A 25831-nucleotide genomic window follows, 5' to 3' on the forward strand; every position below is an offset into this window, starting at 1 on the left:
ATCAGAAATGTGGAACCAAATATTGTCCAGCCATAGCAGAAGTACGAGTCCAGTTTTCCTTGTGCTTCAATAATTTTAAAATATCCTGAACAAACTCAAGTTGTTATTACAGAACAACAGACCTAAAGCTTATTTCACTAAATTCAACATAAATATTATTTAAAGAACTAATCGAAACAGTCAAAAAATGAAGATAACTTAAAGAGACTCACGTAATGATACAGGAAGGATCCCAAACTCTTCTGGACTGACATTCATCCCCAAAACAAAAAAATTGAAGCAGAATTACGTGAAGCATAGGTAACAAGTATGCACGCAAAGCTACTCAAAAGATGATATGTATTGTAACAGATTTACTGTGGTACATTTATTTTAGTGCGCACGCTTATTTCTGCACAGTTTTATTTGCACGTGACGTATATTCTTTACTATCTATTGCGCAATACCCGTCTGTTTCGGACATTTATCGATTTCGAACATTACAAACACTTCAACTTTAGTGAATTACTTAAAATGTCAGAATTTCCACGACGATATTAAATATCATCACCAGTAAAAGTCAGTGGAATGAGGCCAATCAAGCTAGCTAGCTTAAACGAGGTGTGACAATATTGACTCAGAATTATTTTGCTCGTCGTGGACCTAAATCGTCGACAAAATATTCAGTTCTAGAATATTGTAAGCTTGTAGAACTCTTATGTATAAATCATAATTTGTAATAAGTATTAGTAATAACCGTTATTGTAAATTGTACCCGGCATGGCCAAGTAGGTTCAAGTGTTCGACTTGTAATCCGAGTGTCACGGGTTCGAATCCCCCGTCACACCAAACATGCTCGCCCTTTCAGCCGTGGGGGCGTTATAATGGGACGGTAAGTCCCACTATTCTTTGGTAAAAGAGTAGCTCAATAGTTGGCGGTGGGCGGTGATGACTAGCTGCTTTCCCTCTAGTCTTACACTGCAAAATTACGGACGGCTAGCGCAGATAACCCTCCTGTAGCTTTGCGCGAAATTAAAAAAAAACAACAAATTCATATTTGAAATAGTAATATGTAATGTACGTAATATAATAGATCAGAAACTCGTCCGAAATAAATTATAATACGTAACAGGTGGAACAATGATCACATCCGTTTGTAAAAAGATACTCTTCTCGTTAAGCAAGAGAGTCGTTCGTCAGCTCTTCGTCGTTTGCAGTAAATCATTCAGTAGTTTAGTTATTTAATAAGTTATGTTATTGTTAAGTGCAAAACTAGACAATTGACAATATTAACTGTAACCATCGCGAGCATCGAAATCAAATTTTTAGCGTGATAAGCTCTCAGATACTGCTGAGATTAGAATACCTTTGGGGTAACTTGTACATTTTTATGTGCTTTCTTATTCCCTAATATCTTGTGTAGCATTGAGAGTTTGTGATAATGTTCAACACCGATGTTACATATCATTTAAACAATTAAATGCATTTTCGCCTTTATGATGCACGAACACGAGCTGTTGGTCTTCCAATAAGATAACTTTTTATTATGGAATTAAGATGTTTATTTTTATCAAGAAAATGTAGGCAGTTATTTAAAAAAAAACTTGAGCAAAAAACAGGTCTTCTGTCACATGCAAGCCTCACTTTCAATAGCATTATTTTGTTCTTCATTCATCTCACATACTGCTTGTTACTACGTATTTCAAACGATGGACCAATGCTTCATCACTAAGTAGAACAACAAACGCAGCTGAGAACATGACTATCTCACGTTATCCATATAAAAACTAATAAATGAACCAACAACAGCTTTGTTTCTCATAGTCTTATAAAATTAAACAATGAACTATTTCTTATCTGATTTTTAATCTAGCTAGCCAAAAGTTCCGTTAGTTCTCATCTTCCACATTCAAAATAATCAATAAACTACTTTCAATTTTTTCCTATATTCTAAGCACATTTTTCAAATAACAATTAAACACAACCGCTTTTATCTTGCAGAATCCTTGCAAATATTGACCAGTAAATCATCATCATTGAAACTATTTGATGTTTCAGACTTTTGTCTACATTTTATTTATTTTTTCATATCATACAGAACGTTTAGGACGCGACAACAAAGCGGAAATAAAGTATTGATAGAATGACATGAATCAGAACTACATTTTAACAATTTGGTGTTGGTATGTATTATGATTCCACAGAACATTGATCGCTTTTGGCAATGGTGTAGAACAGCCTTTTCTAACGTAAAATATTCACACATTCAGACCATAAAACACTGTTCAGACTAGTTTCCAATATAAAGTGATCCTTTGTCCTTACTAACATTGGAAAACAAAGGAATATTGTTCATTTTGACGCATAATGACCATCCATAAAGAGATTCTAACAAACTGTACCCTAGTCATGGTAAGCAAAATCTGGCATATTGTATCAGCTGAAAATTCACAACATAAAAGATATTCGCAAACCCCTTTCATATGTTACAGGCAATAGCAAGTAACTTAATCAAGAAGGATCTTTGTCTAGAAAAGCGACACCAGCTGCTTCCACGACATATCTATTCAAGTGTCGCATATCTTTAGTAATAGACGAACCGTTTTATTCATTTAAACACTGTTTAAGTTCGTCAATTAATAGACTTTCCTTTACACTTAGTTACTGTTCATTGCCAACTATGATCAATGTTTTAACACTGTCTCTATTTATGGATACAATACAACTGTATAATATTTGCTTGAATATGTCGTGGATATCAAATTTGTACGATGTTTAAATTCTAAAATTCTATTGCTATATTATATGGTTGTAATGATACTATAGCTTAACTATAACAAGAGTAGCCTCGACAGGTCGTAGACCTTTGATCATATGTTTTTATAGATAAACGATTAATCTTGACTTAATCACGTTTTACATGCATTTATATGAATACTCGTTATAAACTGATTTCACATAAAGTGATAGATGAATATCTTTTTTTCTTGTAGACCATACTTTTTGTCATAAGTGTGTGTGTTTTTTATAACGGCAGAGCCACATTGGTCTATCCACTGTGCCTAAAGAGGTGAATCGAACCCATAATTTTAGCATTGTCAGTTCAAGACTTACCACTGTTTCACTAATAGATCTTTTTGTCATGAAATCACAAAATTTACAAGTATATAACCGTATTGAAAATATCCACTATACTATTCATGATACTTATTGTCCCAATAATAGATTGGTGTAGTGATACTATATTTAACGCAAGGAGAAATTGTGTGCGCTTATGAACATAAGCAAATCACAATAAAAAGTTGTCTTTTAGATGAAAATACTAAGAAAGTACACGTCATTCAATGGAGAAGAAAACTAATTTTGGCGCAGCCTAACAATATTAATGGTAATAATATCCGTGAATCTATTGAAGTATAATATAATATAATAAAAACTATTTTAAAGCCTTAAATAGTGATAAATGATTAGAGGGACAGATTATCAAAACATTGTGGAAAAATTCATTAAGTTAAATTCGTATGTGTATCTTATATCTTGATTTTTAAATATATATATCTTACAAAATATCGCACTCCTCACGATGACATCGAAAGAGGTAATGTATGAGACTGTGCCCAATCTCAAGAGGATTATCTTTAAACAGTATATTACTGAAAAAAAATGTGTTTTTTATAGTGAGAACGGGGGCCAGTCTCATTATTTAACATTATTATACATAATTGCTTTTCTTTAATATCTATTTTATTTGATATTTGTAAAAATTTGTTTTAATACTAAGGTGTTTCATTTTTCAAATCAGTTGGAATTCCCAATTTTCATTTTCAGCAGAGACTGTTCACTATTTTAACCGTATAGAATAGCAAAACTGACTTTGAGAAAACTACGGTAAATTACTTCCATGTCTAAACATGTCGCCAGTTTGTGTGTGTGTCTTCTTAAAGCAAAGCCACACTGGGCTAATTGCTGAGTCAAACGCCAGTCTGTGTCCCTTGGCTAAACTTGTAGCTGATTTTGCTAATGATTAGTTCGGTTAATTTGTTTGTTTTGAAATTTCGCACAAAGCTACACGAAGTTTATCTGTTTTAGCCGACCCTAATTTAGTAGTGTAAAAATAGAGAGAAGACAGCTAATCATCACTACCCACCACCAACTAACTCTTGGGTTACTCTTTTACCAAAGAATAGTGGGATTGACCGTTACAATATATAACGCTCTCACGGCTGAAAGGGCAAGCATGTTTGGTGTGACGGGGATTCAAACCCGTGACCCTTGGATTACGAGTCAAGCGCCCTAACCACCTGGCCAGTGCCGGGCCCAACTCGGTAACTCACGATTTCCCTCCTTTTTTTTTTAAAAAAAAAAGTACATTAAATTTTTGTCACTCTGTTACTAGTTTTAAGGCTGGCGTAATTCCAGAACACTTGGAGCTAAGACTTGAATTAATAGTTGGGCACTGCAGCGTTAAGTAGATATTTAATCAAACTGTCTGCCATCAGAAGCTGGAAATAATAGAACAAGTTCACAGCTCTCAACTTCTGTATAGTAACTTCAGGAAAGTAATTTCGTTTTTAGCATTATCATGCAACACGCGCAAAAACCATTTTGCTTTAGTTTACTATGAGAATAGCAAAATCATAAATTTAACTCTCATAATTTTCTTCAGAACCTTTAAGATGTTTTCACTAAAAATGAAAGATACTGATGAGAACATTTATTATATTGTTATCAGGTGTAATGGATAAAAGATAAAATTATAGCAAATTCAGTGATTCAGTAATTTGTTCATTATAACTCCTGTACTTTCATTTAAAGAAATGTGTATTTATGAATTTTTTTAAAGCAATAACAGCTGACGTTGTCAATTTACCAGATACCATAGTTGTAAAAATATATACGTATATATATAATTTCAAAGAATGTTGTTTGTTTGTTTTGTCCGGTTTGTGAGTCATTGTATTAGGTATTGTAATGTTCGTTAATAATGATGAATGTAATAAATAAAGAAATGCAACTGAAATTTTTATATCCTTCAGTTTCGCAATCCAAGCTATGATACAGCTGAAAGAACATTAGCTGGAGTAATCTTACATGTAGTTTTAAACGCAGTGCCCCTGCTTGTCTTTCAATTATGTATTAATTATTGTACTTCTAGCCTTGATTAAGCTGCATTGACAAAACGTTGCTGAAGTAGAGTTTTATTATTAATTGGAGAGAAACGTTTTTTAAGTTAATTGAGGAGATAATAGTAAAAATGACAAACTGTAGAGAGCGGAGAAATTGAAAATGAAATATTAGAAATAAGAATGGCTGTTTTTGATAAAAGAAGAGCAAATCACAAAACCAATATAATATACGCGGAAACTTTGTCTCCCGATATTAAGACGAATTATGGAGGCATTAAGAGGTAATTAATATATTTTAATCACATCTGTTACAATGTTCTCTCATTGACCTTATTGTTGCGTTAAGGACAAGATAATATAACTATTTGATATGAATAGTCTTTCTGTAGCTTTGAACAAACATTCATAACAAATACACCATTCATTTTCTAATAATGTTCTCACTAGCATCCTTCTATCCCTGTCAGGAAGTATTCGACTCCAAATGTCTTTGATTTGGTCTAATAATTCCGTTAGATGACAATTATTGCTTTAGTTTGTTTCTAAATTTCGAGCAACGCTACAAGACTGCTATTTGCGTTAGCCGTTCTTAATATAGTAGTGTAAGACTACAGGGAAGGCAGCTACTCATCACCACCCACCGCCAACCCTTGAGCTACTCTTTCACTAACGAATAGTGGGACTGACCTTAATTTATAACGCCTCCACGGCTGAAAGGGTTAGTATACTTTTGTGAAGGGGATTCGAACTATCGACTCGCAGATAACGAATCGAGCGTCTTAACCACCTTGCCATGCTGAGTCTGATGCTAGTTATAACAAATAAGTGTTATGAAATGGTTTGTGTCTGTGTGTCGTTCTATACTACAACTTCTTAATTTCCGATTGCCATGAAGCATTTAGTGTTGTTTTTTTATTTTTTGGATATGCCTAAGAGAAATTTTAAAACGCCTTATTTTATTCATTTTTTCATTTTTAATTGTTCGGTAGCATTTTTTACATTTCCCTTAAGACTTTTATAAAATAAAAACACTGTAAATTATTTCTTCGGAATGTTAAAAATTACAGAATAAAAGAGAATATTCAAAAATGTAACAACAACACAAAGACGTACATTTCTTGAATAACTGCATTCACTCAAAGTGAAACTAGTTTTCGTATAGTTTTAAGAGCCAAAGATAGTAACATTTAATTCTGCATACAGCATGGATACCTTTGTTAATAAACGATACTATTAGGTATACTGAATTAACTCGTGGAACAATGAAATTCTTAAATGAACGATGTATTATGATAATATATTTGTGGTAGTTTTTAATACTGTGAAAAGGTTGTTTGTATGATTATTAATTGCGAAACATGAGAAATGATTTATAAACTAAATACGTTTCCAGTAGATTTACACCATGAATATCTTAATATAGATGTCAACAATATTTCAAAGTATTGGTACATGTTTAGTCTCAAATTCCTATTCCACAACTCAAATTATCACACAGTCGAAATAAAAGAAACTAGTAATTATACGCGATTTTTAAATAGTACTTCGACAGCGCACTTTATTACAAAATATAGTAGAGAAACAAATTAAACATAAGAAGAAACCAGATTCACTTTATATTTAAATGAGTTATATTTAAGTTTCAATAATATTCTCGTACTCGTTAAAACTTGCATAAGTGGGTAGGTGCACGTATTATTTTTTAGTCGGAAAAATACTTTCAGAACTGTTGTGATGATATGTATTCGCACGTTGAATTCGATAGCAGATAAATCCTAATGATTAGAATATTTAACTCAAAACCAAAACGAAAATAAGAGATTGTCATAGTCAACAAAAATCAAATGTTACAGAAGTTTTATAGATTTGTAAAGTAAAATATCTGCTATTAAAGAAGATATCGCAATCTTAGGGTTATTGATTCAGTATTTTATTTAGTGTAAAAAAGATGTTTCATTGTATTTCAAAAATATTATGAAAACCGGTTTCATCTTACCTTATAGAAGCTAAATGGTCAATCTGCACAGAGATTCCACTATCTGTATATACTTAACAACAATGATTAACATTGAAGCTTTGATTTTATTTATCTAATTGTTCCTTTTAAACTATCTAATTGACTATTTTAATCATATAATTGTCCATTTTAAATATCTAATTGATCATTTTGAATTATTTTGAGTCACATAATTTTATAAGTCACATAACTTTTTCAAGTTACCATTTTCTGGTTATTAATTATTTTATTACACTTCATATAAGCTAGACAAGGTTCTATTTTAAAACCTATTTTTGAAGTTAAATGTCTAACGACATGAAACTCTCATGATCGGTTAGTTCTAGTTTGTAGAAATCTATAAGCTATTGAGTTTAAATATAAGCCAGGATTATATCGTGTGCTCAGTGATTTTGTAAATTTTCCAAGGTAAAATTGCGTTAAGTTCAAACAGATGTTTTATTGGAAGATTTCAGAGAACTGATAAAAACAATGTTTAACTTTATTTATTGTTGAGAGGATCTGGCAAGTTAGGATAAAAGTTCGTCTTCTTTTAAAACCCAGTAATAAAACAAATACAAACGTATAAAGGCAATGATATCCAGGGTTAATAAATGTTTTTAAAGTGTTCTATATCTCTTCATAACATTGCTTATCTTACTAAATTTTAAGGATTATTTTGTTCAGGGCTTAGCATAGAATAGAATTTAGGGCACTCGACTTAAAATATGTTGTTCGCAGGATTGAAACCTGTCTCTGCACATGTTCGTCTATCAACCGTAAAAGCGTTATTATGTGACTGTTCGTTGTTAGAATAGCTAAAAGAGTTAGTGGCAAATTTATGTTGACTAGCTGCGTTTCCTCTAGTCTATTTTTCCTAGACCAGGGACGGCTAGAGCAGGTAGCCCTCGAGTAGATTTGCGCGAAGTTTAACAAACAGCCGCGGAAATTTTATTAGAAAAGTAATGAGAAAAAGCTCTCATAAATAAGTAATCATAAAAGATAGTAAAAGAAATAGGGACCGTGAGCTGCTGTGTTCCTCCAAGTCATGGTGCACTGAACTTAATAAATTTAGAAATAATAGTTTTGTTCCTGCATGATAAATTAAAGGTTGTACAATTTTAAAACACGATACTAAATAAGTACAATATTTTTAGGTAAGACAAAATAGGAATAGTTCTAAAAGGTATAGAAGAATAGTAGAGATAAAATTCATTATGATACAGCAGTGATGAACATACTATAAAAACATTAAACGTGATTACCTCAGTAATTTCGATAGAAGAGAAACGAAGAAATGGCATCGCTTCACACGTCTGTTTAATAATAATGATATAGTTTCATAAAATGACTCAAATATAACGCAAAAAACTCTGTGCATTTGAAAATACATACACATGAAAATGTTAATCCATAATAAACTGTATTTCCTGAAGGTATATAAAGAATGAGCACATTATATTAAAGCAATTTTGAAACTACACCACGTCGTTACAGTTCATGTCACCACATCTGGTCATGCTCTATCCGATAACGTGCATTTTGGTTGTAGCTCTGTAACGTAGTTTCCATTGCTAAAAGCTCTGTTATAACGATGTTATCTTCAAAGCACACCCATTCTCTCTGAGGCTTTCAATAATCCATCTAATGTAGAAGGACGACGATTTTCCAGTGTCCGTTTGAGCAGTCTGGTGGACAGAAATCAATAAGAATTGCGTCCAAAAATTTTACTGATATCTTAGTATGAGGAAAACATGAATGAATACTCGCTCTATCCTCCAGTTGTAAAAATAATTCGTGTACATGTGACTTGTTTCACTTTTAGAAGAAATCCTTTTCATTAAGTTGACTGGGGTATATGAACGGCTTTTGTGTTCGTACATTTTTACGTGTTACAAGATGCCACATTTTCCTTACCACCGTTAGATCTGTTTCTAATAGTTCTGGTTCTTCAAGTTGATTCATATTATTTTGTTTTTCAGTATTAAGTGCAAGAGATATTCCCACCTTGGAAATTTTAAATCGTCAGTCTAAACGAATCTGTGTTATCTGAATGTATAAATATTTTGAATCAGAAACGACTGTTAGATGTCATTCCTAAAAGCGATCGATGTTCGATTAAATGACAAGCAATTTCATAATGTGGTTCTAATATATTCTGTTCCAAAGTTATTTTATATTGGCTGTGGCTGTCACGTGACTTTCTGATTTGCATATTTAAGGTCACACAGTTTTAAGTATTTAAATCTCGCATCATATGGAGAAGTCTAGCACTTTGTAGTCAGAATTGGTTCGTTTAAAATGATAGATATACCCATTGAATTCATCGTGTTAGATGAATCGCAATAAAAAGTTAAGATTGATCATGTTAGATGGGTTCTAGTAACAAATCAGAGACTAAACTTAGTTGTTCTGAAGTAATTGTTATAAAAGGTAAACATTAAGTCAAACTAAATGAGGTGAAGAATAACAATACATATATTAGCGTACAGTGAGTGTTCACTATCTATGTAGTACTTATATTACACAAACAACATTGTGTATAAATATATTCTATATGGATATAGGAGCTGCACTAACACCTAAAAACAACCCTAATTTGAAATGAAAAAGACAATTCAAGTACATAATTTCTGTACAGTAAGTCTCAAGTCGTTCGATTTTTTGATATATATCCGTGGATAATCAGATTATCAATTTAGCTTCTTCATTTTTCAGGCATAGGAATGATAGAAAGATTATTAAAGGTAACTGCCTTTCTTGCACATTTATGTGCACGTACATGTGTAGGTGTGTAAACATGTGTGATGTTTGAGCAAATAAAGTTAACCAAACAAGTATCTATCTTCTTTTTTGATTGATGTTGGTTGTGCCATTTCAAAAAGTGTAATGTTCAGTATTTTGAATTAACATATACATTATGAAATATGTTATAGTGCAGTAAGAAAATACGTTAAGTATTTTTTAACAAATAGTTTCATAAAATGTTATTACAACAGAGCTTACCAAATCACTTAAGACTTGGATTTTTAATTTAGCATGCTTAATATTTTAAAAACTTCTTCTATACTGGAAGCACCTAGTGTACTGTCAAGTTCCTTTAAAGAACTGTTTGTGTTGTTCCAGTTTACCGCGTTTTTTCTCTTGGATACTGAACAGAAAACACATAGTTTTATTGTTAGAGGTAAGTAACACCCGTACACTGTGTTTTTATGCTAACTATTAAATTACAGACAATTATAATACCAAAGCTGTGTGTGAATTTATTGTAATAACATTGTGTACAACAGTTTATTAATGCAAACATGCGAGTTTAAAATGTATCTAATGATCAAGTAAAGAGACGTTGTTTTAGTACATTATAAATGTTATAGGAGTAGCCTTCCACGTGTAAAAAATATATTAGGCACATGAAAAAACACACATGCGTTTTTGTGATACTCTACTTTTAACTATAGAGTGTTGTTTGGCAAGCTAGAATGTTTGTTATTCTATAGCAGACATGTTGTGTGAGTGTTTGAACTTACATGGTGAGATATCGTTCAAGATTCAGCCTTTCCATTCAAGATCTTGGTCTAACAACATTATCTTATCTTATGAGAGTTTTTGTTTTGGTTTATTTATATATTACGCACAGAAAAAGAAATTATTTTATAGAACATACACATGAAAACTATCTCAGGAAAACCAGTTTTTATACTCACTGTTTACTTAAAGTTGATTACATATTAGAATACAGACTGCCATTACATGATTGGTCTATTAGTTTCCTAAATGCATTGTTCAACTTCTTAGTAGTTGTCACGAAATTACGCAATGATACATAAAGCTAGCAAATAATATTAAGTAAACTTACAAAAGCGCAGATAGCCTTTGTGTAGCTTTGCGCGAAATTCAAACCAAACCAAACAAATAAACTTTCGAAAGTTAATCGACTTTAACTAAAACGTTTATAACTAAAGCTGGTGAATGAATTAATATTTATATGTATTTTCAATCTAAATGGCATCTTGTGCTCATAAGAACTAAACGGCTAGGTTTTCGTTTGAATTTCACGTAAAACTACACGAGGGCTTTTTTGCTTTAGCCGTCCCTAATTTAGCAGTGAAAGGCTAAACGAAAAGCAGCTACTCATAATCACCAACAGCCAACTTTTGTGCCACTCTTTTACAATCTATATTGACCGCCGCATGATTGAAATGGTGAAAATGTTTGGTGGAAAAAGATTCTAACCCAAGACCCTCGGATTACGAGTCAAATGTCTTAACCACGTGGCCATGCCTGGCCGAAATGATCAGGTAAGAAGTCATTAATAATCGGATATAGCCATTATCAATTTTAAACCACTGATCACTAGAAAGATACCTGTTAGTATCACATGCTGCCACCAGAGCTTACCCGATATCGAACAAAATAAAGGGACTGACACTCATAGCTCGAAGTGCGGAGCATGTTCAGCGGCATCATGGAGAAAGTCTCAGACCTTATGATCATTAGCCTGATACGATGATCACTTGACCACTCACAAGTCAAAATCAATCACACTGCCGATGAATAAAGCCTGATCACAAATTATATATATTCGTCTATATTACAGTCATTAAGTTGTATGAGTGAGCCCGTAGTAATACTTTAATTATGCAACATATGTTTTTCTATCTGTGAAATAAAATTTATTGATAATATGGCCACCATCAGCAAAATGAAGATTTTTAAAATTGGTTTCAACTCCTTGAGAAATACATTTCTTACTCCCTCCATTCGTTTTACGTCTTTATTTTGTTTCTTTCTCTAGTTTGAAGGAAACATACACAAAATAAAACATAAGTGCTAAGGCTGGCTGTACACCCGTATTTTATATACAAAAACTACACGAAACAAACAGTCCGGCATGGCCAGGTGGTTAAGGTGCTCGATTCGTAACCTTAGGGTCGCGGATTCGAATCCCCGTCGCACCAAACTTGTTCGTCCTTTCAGCCGTGTGGGCGTTATAATGTAATGATCAATTCACTATTCGTCGGTAAAAGAGTAGCCCAAGAGTTGGCGGTGGGTGATGATGACTAGCTGCCTTCCCTCTAGTCTTACACTGCTAAATTAGGGACGGCTAGCGCAGATAGCCCTTGTGTAGCTTTGCGCGAAATTAAAAAAATAAACAAACTCAATTCTGACGGCTGTCCAATGACAGGTAAGCAGAAAACGCTGTACCGTGTGATTTGTCTTAGTCAGATGATTCCCCCCAAGTAAAATGCAAAGAAGCCGTATAATGACAAACCATACATATGAAACACGCTCGTACTGAGAAAATGTAATATTTTTACTGTTGTTGTTTTTTTGAGACAGAAAAAAAAAAGAGTGGAAAATAGGTTGATCCCTGGCTAGAGCTTCTGGTTATCCTAACTATGAATATACGAACTACAGCTTTAGAAAATATCGTTTCTGAACTAATCTTGGTGAAGCATACAAAATAATTTACATGGATGTTAAAATTTTCTTTTGCAACAAAGACTATTTAAATATAATTTGTTCTTTAAATATTTGTATCGTAGTTAGATAATAGCATGTTTCTATATAAATATATATATATATTCTGTATTTGTGCACAACCACTTCCTGTTTTTCAAAATTAACAGTAATATTTCTTTACAGTTAATATTCAGAATTTTGTTAGGTTTATTTAAAGCTACAATGAACCAGTATCTAAAAATTATTGGCGAGAAGAAAGTGTCCCGTCATGTTTCCATTTTGCATTATTTCAACGCAAAAATTTTATTTCTGTTTAGTAAAATTCAAGTTTTCTGTAATGTAATAAAAACATTTTTTACTTTTTAAACAGATTTACAAAAATTTATGAAACGGCATAATTAGTAGTTACATAAGCTCCGTTGTTTAGCGCTTGTTCTTCACTCAAATATTAAATGCGGCAGTAATTTGGAGTATGATAATTGACTCTATTCCTGAACGCCCCTGGTGTTAAAATCCGGGAACTGATCTCCTGCGGCGACATTGTGTGGCTCGACACAAAGAAAAAAAAAAATTTATATGCAAAAACGGCTCGTTTGGGTTGAGAAAATATTTTACATAGAAGAGCGAACAACGTTTCGACCTTCTTCGGTCATCGTCAGGTTCACAAAGAAAGAGGTAACTGACCGGAAGCTGACCACATGTTTGAAAGGGGTTGTGTAACTGTGTGTCGAAATGTAGAGGGCGGTATTAGATGTTTGAATATATAATTTTATTTATTTTATTATATTAATATAGGTATAAAGGCGTTCCGTTATATTGGTTTATTTTGGGTTTAAGTTGTTGTATAAGTAAGGCTTCTTTAATTTTGCGTTTGTTTATGTTTGTTTCTTTATTTAGTATTTGAGTGTTTTCTATGGTTATGTTGTGTTTATTTGACTTGCAGTGTTCGAAAACGTGTGAAGGTGACTTTTTATGTTCTTTGAATCTGGTTTCCATTTTTCTACTTGTTTCTCAATATAGAAGTCGTGGCAGTTATCACATTGTATTTTATAAATAATGTTGGTGTGGTGTTTGTCAGTGTAGTTTTTACGTAGTATAGACCTCAGTTTTGTGCCGGGATTTTGAATAAATTTGGTATTAACTGGAATGTCATATTTTGTTACTAATTTTTGCCAAATGTTGGTTATTTGTTTGCTGATGTCAGGAATATATGGTATACAGCAGTATATGGTTTCGTGGTTTTTTGATTCGTGAGCTGTATTTACTTTAGTTGGTTGATTTTGCTTTCTGTGTAGGTGTGTGCTTATAATGTTTTCTACGGTTTGTGGAGGAAACTTATTGATGTTGATGAAGTATTGTTTTATTTTGTCTAATTCATCGTTAATTTTATCTGGTGAGCATAGTTTTATGGTTGTGTTTATTTGGTTTCTTAGTATGTTGAGTTTTTGCTTTTGTTTCATGTGCTGAGTCCCAAGGAATGTATAGTCCAGTATGGGTGATTTTTCGGTGGATTTCTGTTTTGAATTGTGTGTCAGTTCTTGTAATTTTGAGGTTAAGAAATGATATTTGATTGCTTTCTTCCTGTTCACATGTGAAGTTAATGTTGGGATGTATAGAGTTAATGTGATTGAAAAAATTAAGTATGTGTTCTGTAGATTTGAATCCCGCAACCGTGTCATCTACATATCTGTACCAGTATAGTGGTGGATGTAATGCTGTGTTAATTGCTTATGTTTCAACTTGTGTCATAAAAATATTGGCTAGGACTGGTGATACTGGGTTGCCCATGCTTAGGCCATTTGTTTGTATATAGTTTTGGTTGTTGAACATGAAGTTTGTTTTTATCGTGGTGAATTCTATGAGGGTTGCTAACTGGTTACTGGGAATTTCTATAGTTGGGTTAGGGTCTCGGATATAGAGTTCTAAGGCTATCTTGCAGGCTTCAGTGGTTGGAACTTCTGTAAAGAGGGATATAACATCGAAACTGGCCATTAAGGCTTTATGATTAAGTTGATTTAGATTAGACTTGAAATTAAAAGAGTCTTTGATGAATGAGCTGGCTGATGTTACATATTTGGAGAATGCCCATGCTATGTATTTACCAAGATTGTAATTAAACGATTCATATGTGGACATTATTGGTCGTAATGGACAATCTGGTTTATGAGGTTTGGGGATACCGTATATTTGCGGTGTGCGTGAGTCGGTTTTACGTAGGTAGGAATAAAGTGTTTGTGAAATTGTGTTGGCTTTTTTCATTTGTAGTAGTAATTTGTTCAGTTGTGTTTCGTGTGTCTTTGTTGGATTTGTGTTTATTTGTTTAAATTTGTTCGTGTCTGATAGGATGTTATTCAGTTACCTCTTTCTTTGTGAACCTGACGATGACCGAAGAAGGTCGAAACGTTGTTCGCACTTCTATGTAAAATATTTTCTCAACCCAAACGAGCCGTTTTTTGCATATAAATTTCTCAACAAGTGGGTTTCTCGACATCACTGATGATTATTTCATCAAAAAAAAAAAAAAATTCCTGAATAATTTAATTTCAGTTAGTTAAACTTTCTAATTTCCATGGCATTTGTAATTACTTGCAGAACTTCTGTTAAGCCTTAATTTTGAGAAATTATTGCTTTACTATAGAGTAATTGTTGAAGGATACACGTAGTGACATAAAGAAGGTTGTCTGCTATCACAATTAACCTTTAGCTTTAGACTGTGTCAATTAAGCAATCGTAGTAAAGGTTCTATACTCTTATATTACGTGTATATCTTACAACGATTGTAGCTAGATAAATGTAAATTTTGATACATTAGTGACAACCATGCTTTAAATAAACATTTAAACCCTTATAGTTTGCTTACAACGGTTTTATGGTATCAAAAGCAACCATGGATTAAATAGTCGTGTGGTTAATCGAAAACTTTTAATTTACTGGAAGCCGATACATAGAATTAGTTTCTATTTTGAAACGTATGTCATTACTATCTCAATGATACTATTTTAGTTTTTATTCTTTAAAAGTGTCAAGAACTTACTTATTCACAGTTGCAATTACTGTAATGAAGGAATAAATAAGTCTTCATATTTGTAACTATAATTAGTGGAAAAATCTAAAAATAGCATGAATTACATTAATACATTCATGTGTTTTGTGCAATAAGAAATGTTTTCCCTAACGATAATTGTGCGTGTGCACGTTAATATCAAGAAGCTTTGAAAATGTTCATGCTTGAATAATGTATCTGTTGTTATTTAATGAGAAAGCCATTTTTAATAAAATGAGAATAAAGTTATGGAACATATAGAATGTCAGAATCTTCTTAATTGGATGTTGATTTTATTATTTTATAAATTTTTTAGTTTCCTTTTTTCTTGCCGTTTGCTTTAGGATTAACGCCACCCATATAAACTTTATTTAAAAATGTTTAGTAAAAACATGATTTGAATGTTTTGTGTGCAAAACGTAGTACGTCTTGTTAATAATGCTATTTTTCTATAAATAGTTCATAACGTTGATCGATTTAAATATCTTATGCTTAATTTTGAATTTATGAAACCGTAGTTTATTACAAATAGTTTGCCCATTTTAAAACCAGCATTCAATAGTATTTGTTTGATATATATATAAAGCGCTATTGGTTGTGAAAGAAAATTTTAGTTTTATTACTGCTGCTAACATCTACGAAATACATTAATAGAATTAAAACCGGATATCGTTTACATAATATCATGGCGAAGTTTGACCTAGAGGTTGCCTTGCTCAGACTTTAATTTTAAGTGTTTATGGTTCGATAAGTGACTCCCTAAAATCATAATCCGGACTTCGGGTCATTCTCAATATTTGTTGGTAAAAGATGACTTCAAGAGTTGGCGGCGGGTGGATAATAAGTAGCAGCCTTACCTTCACTGGACAGTTAACACAAATAGACCTCGTACAGCTTGGCGCGAAATGTGTAACAAACCAAACTAATCGTCGACTCCCGTTATCCGGTCGGACTTGAGTTCAAGGGTTAACGGTGAGTGTTAACTAGCTGTCTTCCTACTAGTCTATCATCTCAAATAAGAATAGCTATGCACAGTCATTCAATAGGACTTAAGTCTAAATTTGTGAGGCTGCTTAGTAAAGTAGATGAAATAGTATACTATGATACCATTTGGTACCGCGTCATTATTCTACATACCAGTTAAATGTTTGTTTGGTCGTAGTTAAGCACAAAGCTATACAATGGGCTATCTGTACTAAACACACCAAGAGTTTTGAAACAATCAGTAGCTGTGTTTGTCTATACAATATATTAAACTTTTTTTTCATTCTGATTGATAAATACCCCAATTCGTTAACTATTTTCCTTCTTGAAAGGATGTCGCATTTTACTTTTATTCGGGACATGAAATTGATTATTTAACCTCTCTCTGGTTGTTTCATTTATATATATACATAATTCAAAGCGAAACAGTCATCGAATCTATTTAATCACTTGCACAATTCGTTTCATCTAAGAAGTCAATGCTTATATTATCGACGTATATAACATTCATTATTTTATTAATATCCCTTTAAGATTTCGTATGCTGTAAAGCTGTGTGACCTAAAATACCTAATATATTACATTTTTTCTCAATATACACTCAACATTTCTTATGTTAATAATTTATTATAATCAGTTTGGTTAATTTCTCTGCTGTTCTCGATATAAACCATCCTCCAGAGACATGTTGTACCATCTACAGTTATAAAACTATTTCTTGCAAGTACAAATCCATTTACTTTTTTCTGTAAAAACTAATTCGTCTAACTTATTTTCCAATGTAATTATTAAATAAATCTACTGAAATATATCCCTAATATTCCTTGTATTTATTCGAAATCAGTTTACTTCCCTATTTCTGTTACAGAGAAAACATTCTTATTTATTTGTCATTTGAACAATTTGAAACTTTTTAAACGTTGTTTTTTAAATATATTGAAGTTCATTTTTCATTTCATTTTATCAGTTTATTTAACTTTTCCTCGTTGCTTATTCTTCATATGTTAGTCCTTTTTAACTTTCCTTCTTTTACGGTTAGAGATTTGAAACTTTCTCCACTTTAAAAATATATTGCTTTTTAATACCAACTGTTTTGATGTAGATATTAGGTATTCATTTAAGTATATTTTACCTTTTTGAATTATGAACTTATGTCAGTAATCCTTTCCATTTTTATCTGCTATAAGCCAGTTATCTCTTATTACTTTCGACTTAAACTTTACCATTAAAGTTTGATTTTCTCTATAACAGTTGGTACTTATGTACAGCCTGTATGTCACCTTCATTGATCCTTATGAAAATATTTACTAGCACCTTTTGCACAGTTTCACATACATTCTATTGGTTCTTCTGGTACTTTATTTGTTTCCGAATTTTTATTCACAAAAGTCCTCCTTAGTTTGTATTAACTTTTTTCTTATTTCTAATTTTTTATTATTTATATATTTCTTTTAACTCCTTCATTTATCTAGTAAGTCTTAATGTAGTGCTTATAACTTCACCAATCCCTCTTTGCCCTTGTTGAAGAAAGGTCCATCTTTCGAAAGCGTTCGGGTTATAGGGTTACATATTTTTGTCGTCAGTCTTATTTGATATACATGTTCCACTGTTTTTGTTTCAGTTTACACATCACTCTCTAATTCCATTATTACATAGCTTTATCTGCTGTATATATATCTCACGAAGTTCTTCTTGTTCAGGGTATGCTTCTACTTTTGTATATTTATCTTCAATACTAATTTTAAGTAAGTCTTGTATTCTTCAATCTTATTCCTGTGGCGCCGTTTTATACTTACCATTTAATTTACCCTGATTATACTTTTATTTCCCTTTTTTTCATCAAATCCAATACAATAAGAAATGTTCATATTTTCCCCCAAATTTCTAGACTGAGCACAAAAGAAAATAATTTAACTCAGAAATTCCTTCAACACGGCCTGGCATGGCCAGGTGGTTAAGGCACTCGATTCGTAATCTGAGGGTCACAGGTTCGAATCCCCGTCACATCAAACATGCTCGCCCTTTCAGCCGTGGGGCCATTATAATGTGACGGTCAATCTCACTATTAGTTGGTAAAAGAGTAGCCCAAGAGTTGGCGGTGGCTGGTAATGACTAGCTGCCTTCCCTCTAGTCTTACACTGCTAAATTAGGGACAGCTAACGCGAAATTAAAAAAACAACAAACAATTCTTCATCACATACTGTGCATGCACTCGCAATTTTTTTCATAATTGTAAATAACTTTATTTGTGTAACCATGTATTTAATGGAACAAATTTTCTGAAAGAAATTTCATTTCACAAATAACTCGGAAATATAAAATAATGTTCTTTGTCACTTGTTTTTATTATTTGTATTTTTATATATGTTTTCATTCTGGATTATAGCCTGATGTTCACAGTTAACTTGTTTTATTTCTATGATACATACAAATATTACTTTACTACGCTATTTAGTGAAAAGTCAAATATATCTTAAAGAAGCAGAAAGAACCAACACTACTCTGAATGTACAATTTTTTTGATACTCATGAACAATCCTACTTTCAACATATTTATCTCAACCAAAAATATTTTGTTCCTATTCACACTATGAACAGCAGTAGGTAATGTAGTGAATTCAAAATGGAGTGAGTCAATCGTGAAAGTTCACAGTTCTTTTAGTAGCACACTAAATGGAAGTTTAGATTTCCTGCCAAAACCAGAAACCTCACGATCCTATTTAGAATGGACTTTTAAGTGTTCACTCATCGATGAAATGAATAAACGGACTTTCGTTATTTTTTTGCTTTGTGTCTATCTAGTGCAAGTGCCATTTAAATCTTGTACTGCTATTGGCAGGGTTTCATTTTGGGCGACAATATGTTTGAAACTGCTTTAGAAATGTTTTTTATAAAACCACACTGTTTTCGTCTTTTTATCTGTTATGAGATGTTACGTGAATGGTGCGTGTTGAAGTATATTCGCATATGATATAAATCATATTGTTTTGTTGGTTGTTAAATCTTATGACACACCTGTTGGGGAGAGCCCTTACGGAACCCATCAGGATTTTAATATTTTATGAAATATTTGTTAGCAAAATCTCTTATGGGTCCATTCCATGATTTTGTTGATGGCAAGATCCCCAATAAAATTTTGATCTTTGACTCATATATTAGCAAATAGACCATAAATATTGACATTAATACCATATATACTAAAAACATGAAATTATTCAATATAATATAATATGGTTTTTACTTTTCACTGAAAACAAACTGCGTTCAAATATTGCGTTAATACAAAACGTTACAAGAGGAAATTATAAATGTAAATATTTGCCTACGAACGCAATTAACTAACAAATCGCTATCAGGAATGTCACGTTACATTAATCCTAACTACGGAGATAAAGAAAAGCAAAGGGGCTACTCTCGTTCCACTTTTCAGAGCTGCAACATGAAAAAAACATTTGTACAATGGCTAGCTGCTTTATTGAGGCCTATCTATCGTCTGGTCGTACGTTAAAAACAGCCCCTGTAAATTTATTACGGGTCATATCCCTCGTGTTATTCGAAGAATTGAGTCTATAATTAGTTCAAAAGTAAAGAATTAGGTGAATACCTAGTCTATCTCAAAGCAGTTACAGTTACGACAGAAAGTGTTCGTACCCCTGCATCGTGAGTAGGTTTTTCCTCATAACTTAGTATCATGATTAGGATAATGAAAGTACAGTGTATTATAAATATTATACTAACACACAACTACATAAATTTTTATGTAAATTGAACGACTAATAAACTGTTTATAAACAAATAACCAAACATAGGAGGGGCAGAAAGTGTTCGTGTGTCTACTTTAATTGAGTTTATCACATAATACTTTATACTTCAAAGCTTGTGTTTAATGTTATTTATTTTTTTCTTTCAGATCTTATTTGTTTTCAACAATGAGTACAAGACAGTGAAACAATGATCCAAACAGATTCTGTTACATATGTGGGGAATTAACTTTTGCTAAAGAAAAGCGCAGTATTAGACGCCATATCAAGAAAATGTACAAGGCGTACTTCGTTTGTGACTTAGGAGACCAGGACAAGTTATGGGCTCCTCATGTGTGTTGCCTTACATGTGTGAAGACATTGAGTGCCTGGTATGCAGGAAAAAATGTTCACATGAAGTTTGGTGTGCCAATGATTTGACGTGAGCAGAAAGATCACTCTAATGATTGCTATTTCTGTCAGCAAGACTTTACAGGCTGTACTACAGCAAAGAAAAAGAAACACATTGTTTACCCAAATTTGCAATCAGCAATGCGCCCAGTAGAGCACTCAGAAAATTTACCTGTGCCCAAACCTCCAGATCAAGAAATGCAGAGTTCCAGCAGTGCAGATGAACATTCCAGTGGTGAATATGTGAACCCCAATCATCCAGAAAGCGAGAATAAACCAATACCATTTTCCCAAGAGGCTCTAAATGACTTGTGCAGGGATCTCTCTTTAACCAAAGACAAAAGTGAGTTTCTGGCATCAAGGCTTCAAGAACGTAATCTTCTTGAGAAAGGAGTGAAGAAACGTACAGAGGATCTGTTTGCATTATTCACCATGAAGGATGACTTATGCTTTTGTAATGACATCACTGAACTTTTTGAGCAACTGGAAATACCATATGATAACACCAACTGGCGACTTTGCATAGATGCATCCAAGGACAGCATCAAAGCTGTTCTGCTACACAATGGTAACACTCTGCCTTCTGTTCCCATAGCTTATAGCACAACCATGAAAGAATCATATGAAAATCTGAAAGCAATTCTAACAAGCATACAGTATGATGACCATAACTGGCATATTTGTGCAGATTTCAAGGTTGTGGCCATGCTTACTGGCCTTCAGCTTGGCTATACTAAATTTTGCTGCTTCCTGTGCTTATGGAACTCCAGAGCAAGAACTGAACATTATGTACGCAAGGATTGGCCGATCCGAAATGAAATTGAGCAAGGAACACACAACATCATGCACAAACCACTTGTGAAAAGTGATAGAATTCTTTTACCACCTTTGCATATTAAACTTGGTTTGTTTAAGCAATTTGTGAAGGCCTTGGACAAGGAATCCTCCACATTTGCATATCTTGCAGAGAAGTTCCCTTCCCTGAGTCAAGCTAAAATTAAAGAAGGTATCTTCATGGGTCCCCAAATTCGAAAAATTGTACTTGATGAAACCTTCATCACACATCTCAAGAGAAAAGAGAAGCTTGTCTTTGAGTCATTCAAGAACGTTTGTGATAACTTCCTGGGGAACCATCGTTCAGAAGACTATGTGCAAGTTGTGAATGATCTGCTGAGTCATTATCATGATATTGGATGTAACATGTCTCAAAAAGTTCATCTGCTCCACTCTCATTTGGATTTTTTTGCGGAAAATCTTGGTGATGTGAGTGATGAACACGGCGAGAGATTCCATCAGGATATTTCAATGATGGAGCGACGATTTAAAGGAAAATGGAACCCTGGCATGTTGGCAGACTACTGCTGGGGTATAAAAAAAGATCACACTCCACACAAGAGGCTTAGAAGAGCAAAAGTTGTTTAAACTGACAGGTGTGTGTTTTTAATTCATAACCAATAAATGTTTTGTTATACCAACTAAATTTTTGTTTTGTTTTTTGTAACTTTCAGTATTTGCAATGTTGTGTTCAATACGCGATATTTTGCAGTATATTATAAAACATATGGTTCATGGTACAGGAAAACGGTGCCTAATCTGGAGGAATAAAGGTCAGATTCAGAATCAGGACAATTTTTCGACCCAGAAACAAGTCTTACTTAATTTGTACTTTTTTTGAACCTGAAATTTGTTGCACAGTGAAAGGGGTAATGCAGCCATAACAAAGGGTACAAGGAACGCACTAGACTCGTAGATTCTCTTTGCAATTTCACCTTTGATGGAAAAGAAAGTAAATCTTTAGCAATTTTGTACATGCCGCAATGCCTACTTCACAATAACTTACTCATAAAAGGAAGCCTAGTACATCATAAGAGTTAATATTTTGAATGGTGTTAACTTTCAAAAAAAATTTAGTTGTTAATTATTCAATAAAATGTTTAGGAACTTGAGTGGATTGTAATTTTTATGACTTAAATTTAACTTTTAGTGTGATCTTACAGTTAGCAATTTTGTAAACTTTCGTCAATTACATTATCAAATTTCTTGTAACACAATCAGACATAAAGTTACTGAACTTTGTATCATTGGATACATTAATTTAAGATACACTTATACTTTAAACTTCTGTGCCAGATTATGTACACAGACAGACTTACAATTTCCATTTTGCTGATTTGGAAACATATGAAATTCTTTCACCTTCGTAGGTTATTTAAGAACTTTGTATGAATTTGGACACCTTTTAAACTAGTTTCTATGGTAACATAAAGTTTAATTTGGTATTAATGATGGTCCTATACTGACACTGAAAGTCTTGCAGAAAACAGTTCTATTCAGTTGAAGATGTGTTTCTTTAGATACGAATATCAAAAGATGTATTATGTGAGATAAGCTGAAATCTTTTCAGATAGCATCTGTTACTTTATTTAATGGTATATTACTGTGGCAAAATTTGGTTACAAATTAGCAGTAATTACTATAGAAACAAGACATAGCTGGACTCTTTCTACGTACTTAACACCTGATGGCATATATGACTTTATATGGCACCATGCCACAACGTTGTGATGTCTATTGCATTCAGTCTCTGGGCTACCATTTCATCCAGTCGTCGCTTCTGCTCTTTGTTAAAAAAGTTCTTCCAGTCTCCAAGTTCTCCCTTTCTGAAGTAATTTAATGGCATTTCTTTCTTTTCTGACTCCCCACTCAGTAAAAACCTGGATATATTGACTTTATGGGCAGACTTCAAATTAGAAAATTCCGTATTTTCTACAATTTTTCTCACCAGGTTTTCATCGTGTTTAACAGGTGTTTCAAGGAAGTCAGCAACTTTACAGACAACAGTCTCGTGATTAATTTTCATATCTTCATAACTTACAAAAAACACATTTGGATCGCATCGATGTTCAAACCACGAAAGAAAATGGTCAAAATAATTGCCATAGGGAACATTTCCTCTGTAAAAGTTTTCGAAGAAATCGTCAAAGCTCCCGTCAAATTGGTAAATTGGCTTCAAATTCTGAGCAAAGTGATAAAAAGAAACACAACAGTCATAAGGATTTCTAGTCACGTAGATGTATTTGGCTTTTAGACTGACTGGGGTAAGATGATAAGGTAAATGTATTCTCATCACACGAGGAGATTCCAGGTATTCAACCCCTTCAGCACCTACAATGTCTAAAAATGGCGCAAGGCGGTGAATCATGTCATCAGCAGGTGGAAGAGGCTCTCCATTGTGGAGTATTTCCCAAACAATATATGACATCCAAGTTGTACCGCTGCGTGGGTAGGATACAACAAAGATGTCTCCTACTCTTGGTGTCATGGTTGATACGGATTTCACATGTTCTAATAGCATGTTCGGAAGCATGGGTAATCCAAGACAATCAACAGTTTCAATTTTCTCGTATTCATCTTCTCTTTCCGTCATCACTGAAAGAAAAGTGCTGAGCAAATATGAAACTAGGAAAAGAAATCAAGAATTCTTAAAAAGACAATATAATCTTAAATTCGAAAATATAGGCTAAGTTCTTGGCCAAAAGTAAGTATTGTAGAGATGGAATCAAAATAGGAGTTTTTCGCTTATGAAAATAATATAGACACTACATCCAGCCTAGTTTGTTTACTTTTTTTTTTAAGAGTCTCTAGTTGAAGGCTTGAAAATATAATCTTCCATTGTTTATACACTTTTTGACGATATCTTTTATCCTTTTCAAATTAACAAAATTTAATTACCTTGTTATTAGTATGCATTGGGTGAGATTTAATTTTAAGATAAAACAGCTATAAGTAATAAACGACCATTGTTTGTCGAGTGAAAATTGTTACGTTATTCGAAAGTTTTCAAACTGTACTTTCTAGAGTTCACTATAACAATGAAACATAAAACGTAACTGCATGTATAGAAGATTCCTCCTGAACGTTTTCACTGTTAACTGGCGGTTTGGCAACGAGTATATTACGTATGATAAAAATCAGGGAAGTTAATGCGCATGACAAACTTATATGACTTTCTATTTTTATTTTAACCTCTGTTTTATTTTCAAATTTTTATATCTTGCTATCAAGATCATTTTATAGTAATTTATTTATATTGACTCGTTATTTTGAACTACAAATTTAGTTTAATAGGATCACTCAAAAATCCACCAAAAGTAATTTAGTGATGGTGGTGGGGAAGAAGGAAGCGTTGTTCCTGCTGTATTGAAGATAGACAACATTGACCTCACTGTCCAAACACATGTGGTAGGAAGCACTTCTGTGTATTTTGTTTGTTTTAATATTAAGTACAACTCATATATCTAAGAAAGCACTACTAGAAGCCAACTTTATGTGTGTGAAAATGAATCCAAAGTGGGTAAGAGAAAAACTGTAAGATATTTGAACTCTTCATACAGATGAAGTAGCAGTAACGACATGATATCACGGAGCTGCATGCTTCATAAACTAGACTATTTTTATATATAATTATATAGAATGTTAATTACTAGGCTTTCTTAGTGCTTTTTCTATTGCGTGTTCTTCTCACCCGAACAGCACCTAGTGGCACAAGGGCATATCTGCGGACTTACAACACTAGACAGCCCACTGTTTAGCTGCCAACTCAGCTACAAACACACAAATAACCCAACAAATAATTCTAGTAAATATTTAGATCATCTAAACAATTAAACCTGTGTCATACAAATAGTATTTAGAGTTCCGTTTTCGTTTATTTATATAAATATAATAGTTTATTTTATTTGTCTGTTTTATTATTAAGCACAAAGCTACACAAAAAATTTCCTGTATTCTGCTCACTATGGGTATCAAAACCCGGTTTCTAGCAGTATAAGTCCGCAGATATATTATTATAACACAGGGGAGAAAGATAATAGTACTGTCTGTTGCATGTTTATATCACTGTTTCGCAGGGTGTACAGGGTCTTCAACAAAATTTGTATGGAGGTTCATTAAAGTCCATGCGAGGGCACGTACCAATTTTCAATTTTGCGGTTTTTATGAGCTTTTTGCGTTTATTTTACTACTTCACTCCCTGTATTTATCAAATTTGGTATGGAGGCTCATTGGATCCATGGAAATACATGTACAA

General features: G+C 32.9%; 1 protein-coding gene across 1 annotated transcript; it reads right to left on the reverse strand.

The window, feature by feature from the left end:
- Nucleotides 1-23191: 23191 nt before the first annotated feature.
- Nucleotides 23192-24177, reverse strand: LOC143231547 (sulfotransferase 1E1-like). The gene has a single exon (XM_076466068.1). The coding sequence runs from the start codon at nucleotides 24167-24169 to the stop codon at nucleotides 23279-23281; it is 891 nt and encodes a 296-aa protein (XP_076322183.1). The 5' UTR covers nucleotides 24170-24177; the 3' UTR covers nucleotides 23192-23278.
- Nucleotides 24178-25831: the final 1654 nt, after the last annotated feature.

Source organism: Tachypleus tridentatus, chromosome 11 (genome assembly GCF_004210375.1).
Source record: "Tachypleus tridentatus isolate NWPU-2018 chromosome 11, ASM421037v1, whole genome shotgun sequence".
Taxonomy (NCBI): Eukaryota; Metazoa; Arthropoda; class Merostomata; order Xiphosura; family Limulidae; genus Tachypleus; species Tachypleus tridentatus.

Coding starts and splice junctions, on each gene's coding strand:
- LOC143231547 (XM_076466068.1), bottom strand. CDS start 24,169: ATGACGGAAAGAGAAGATGAATACGAGAAAATTGAAACTGTTGATTGT.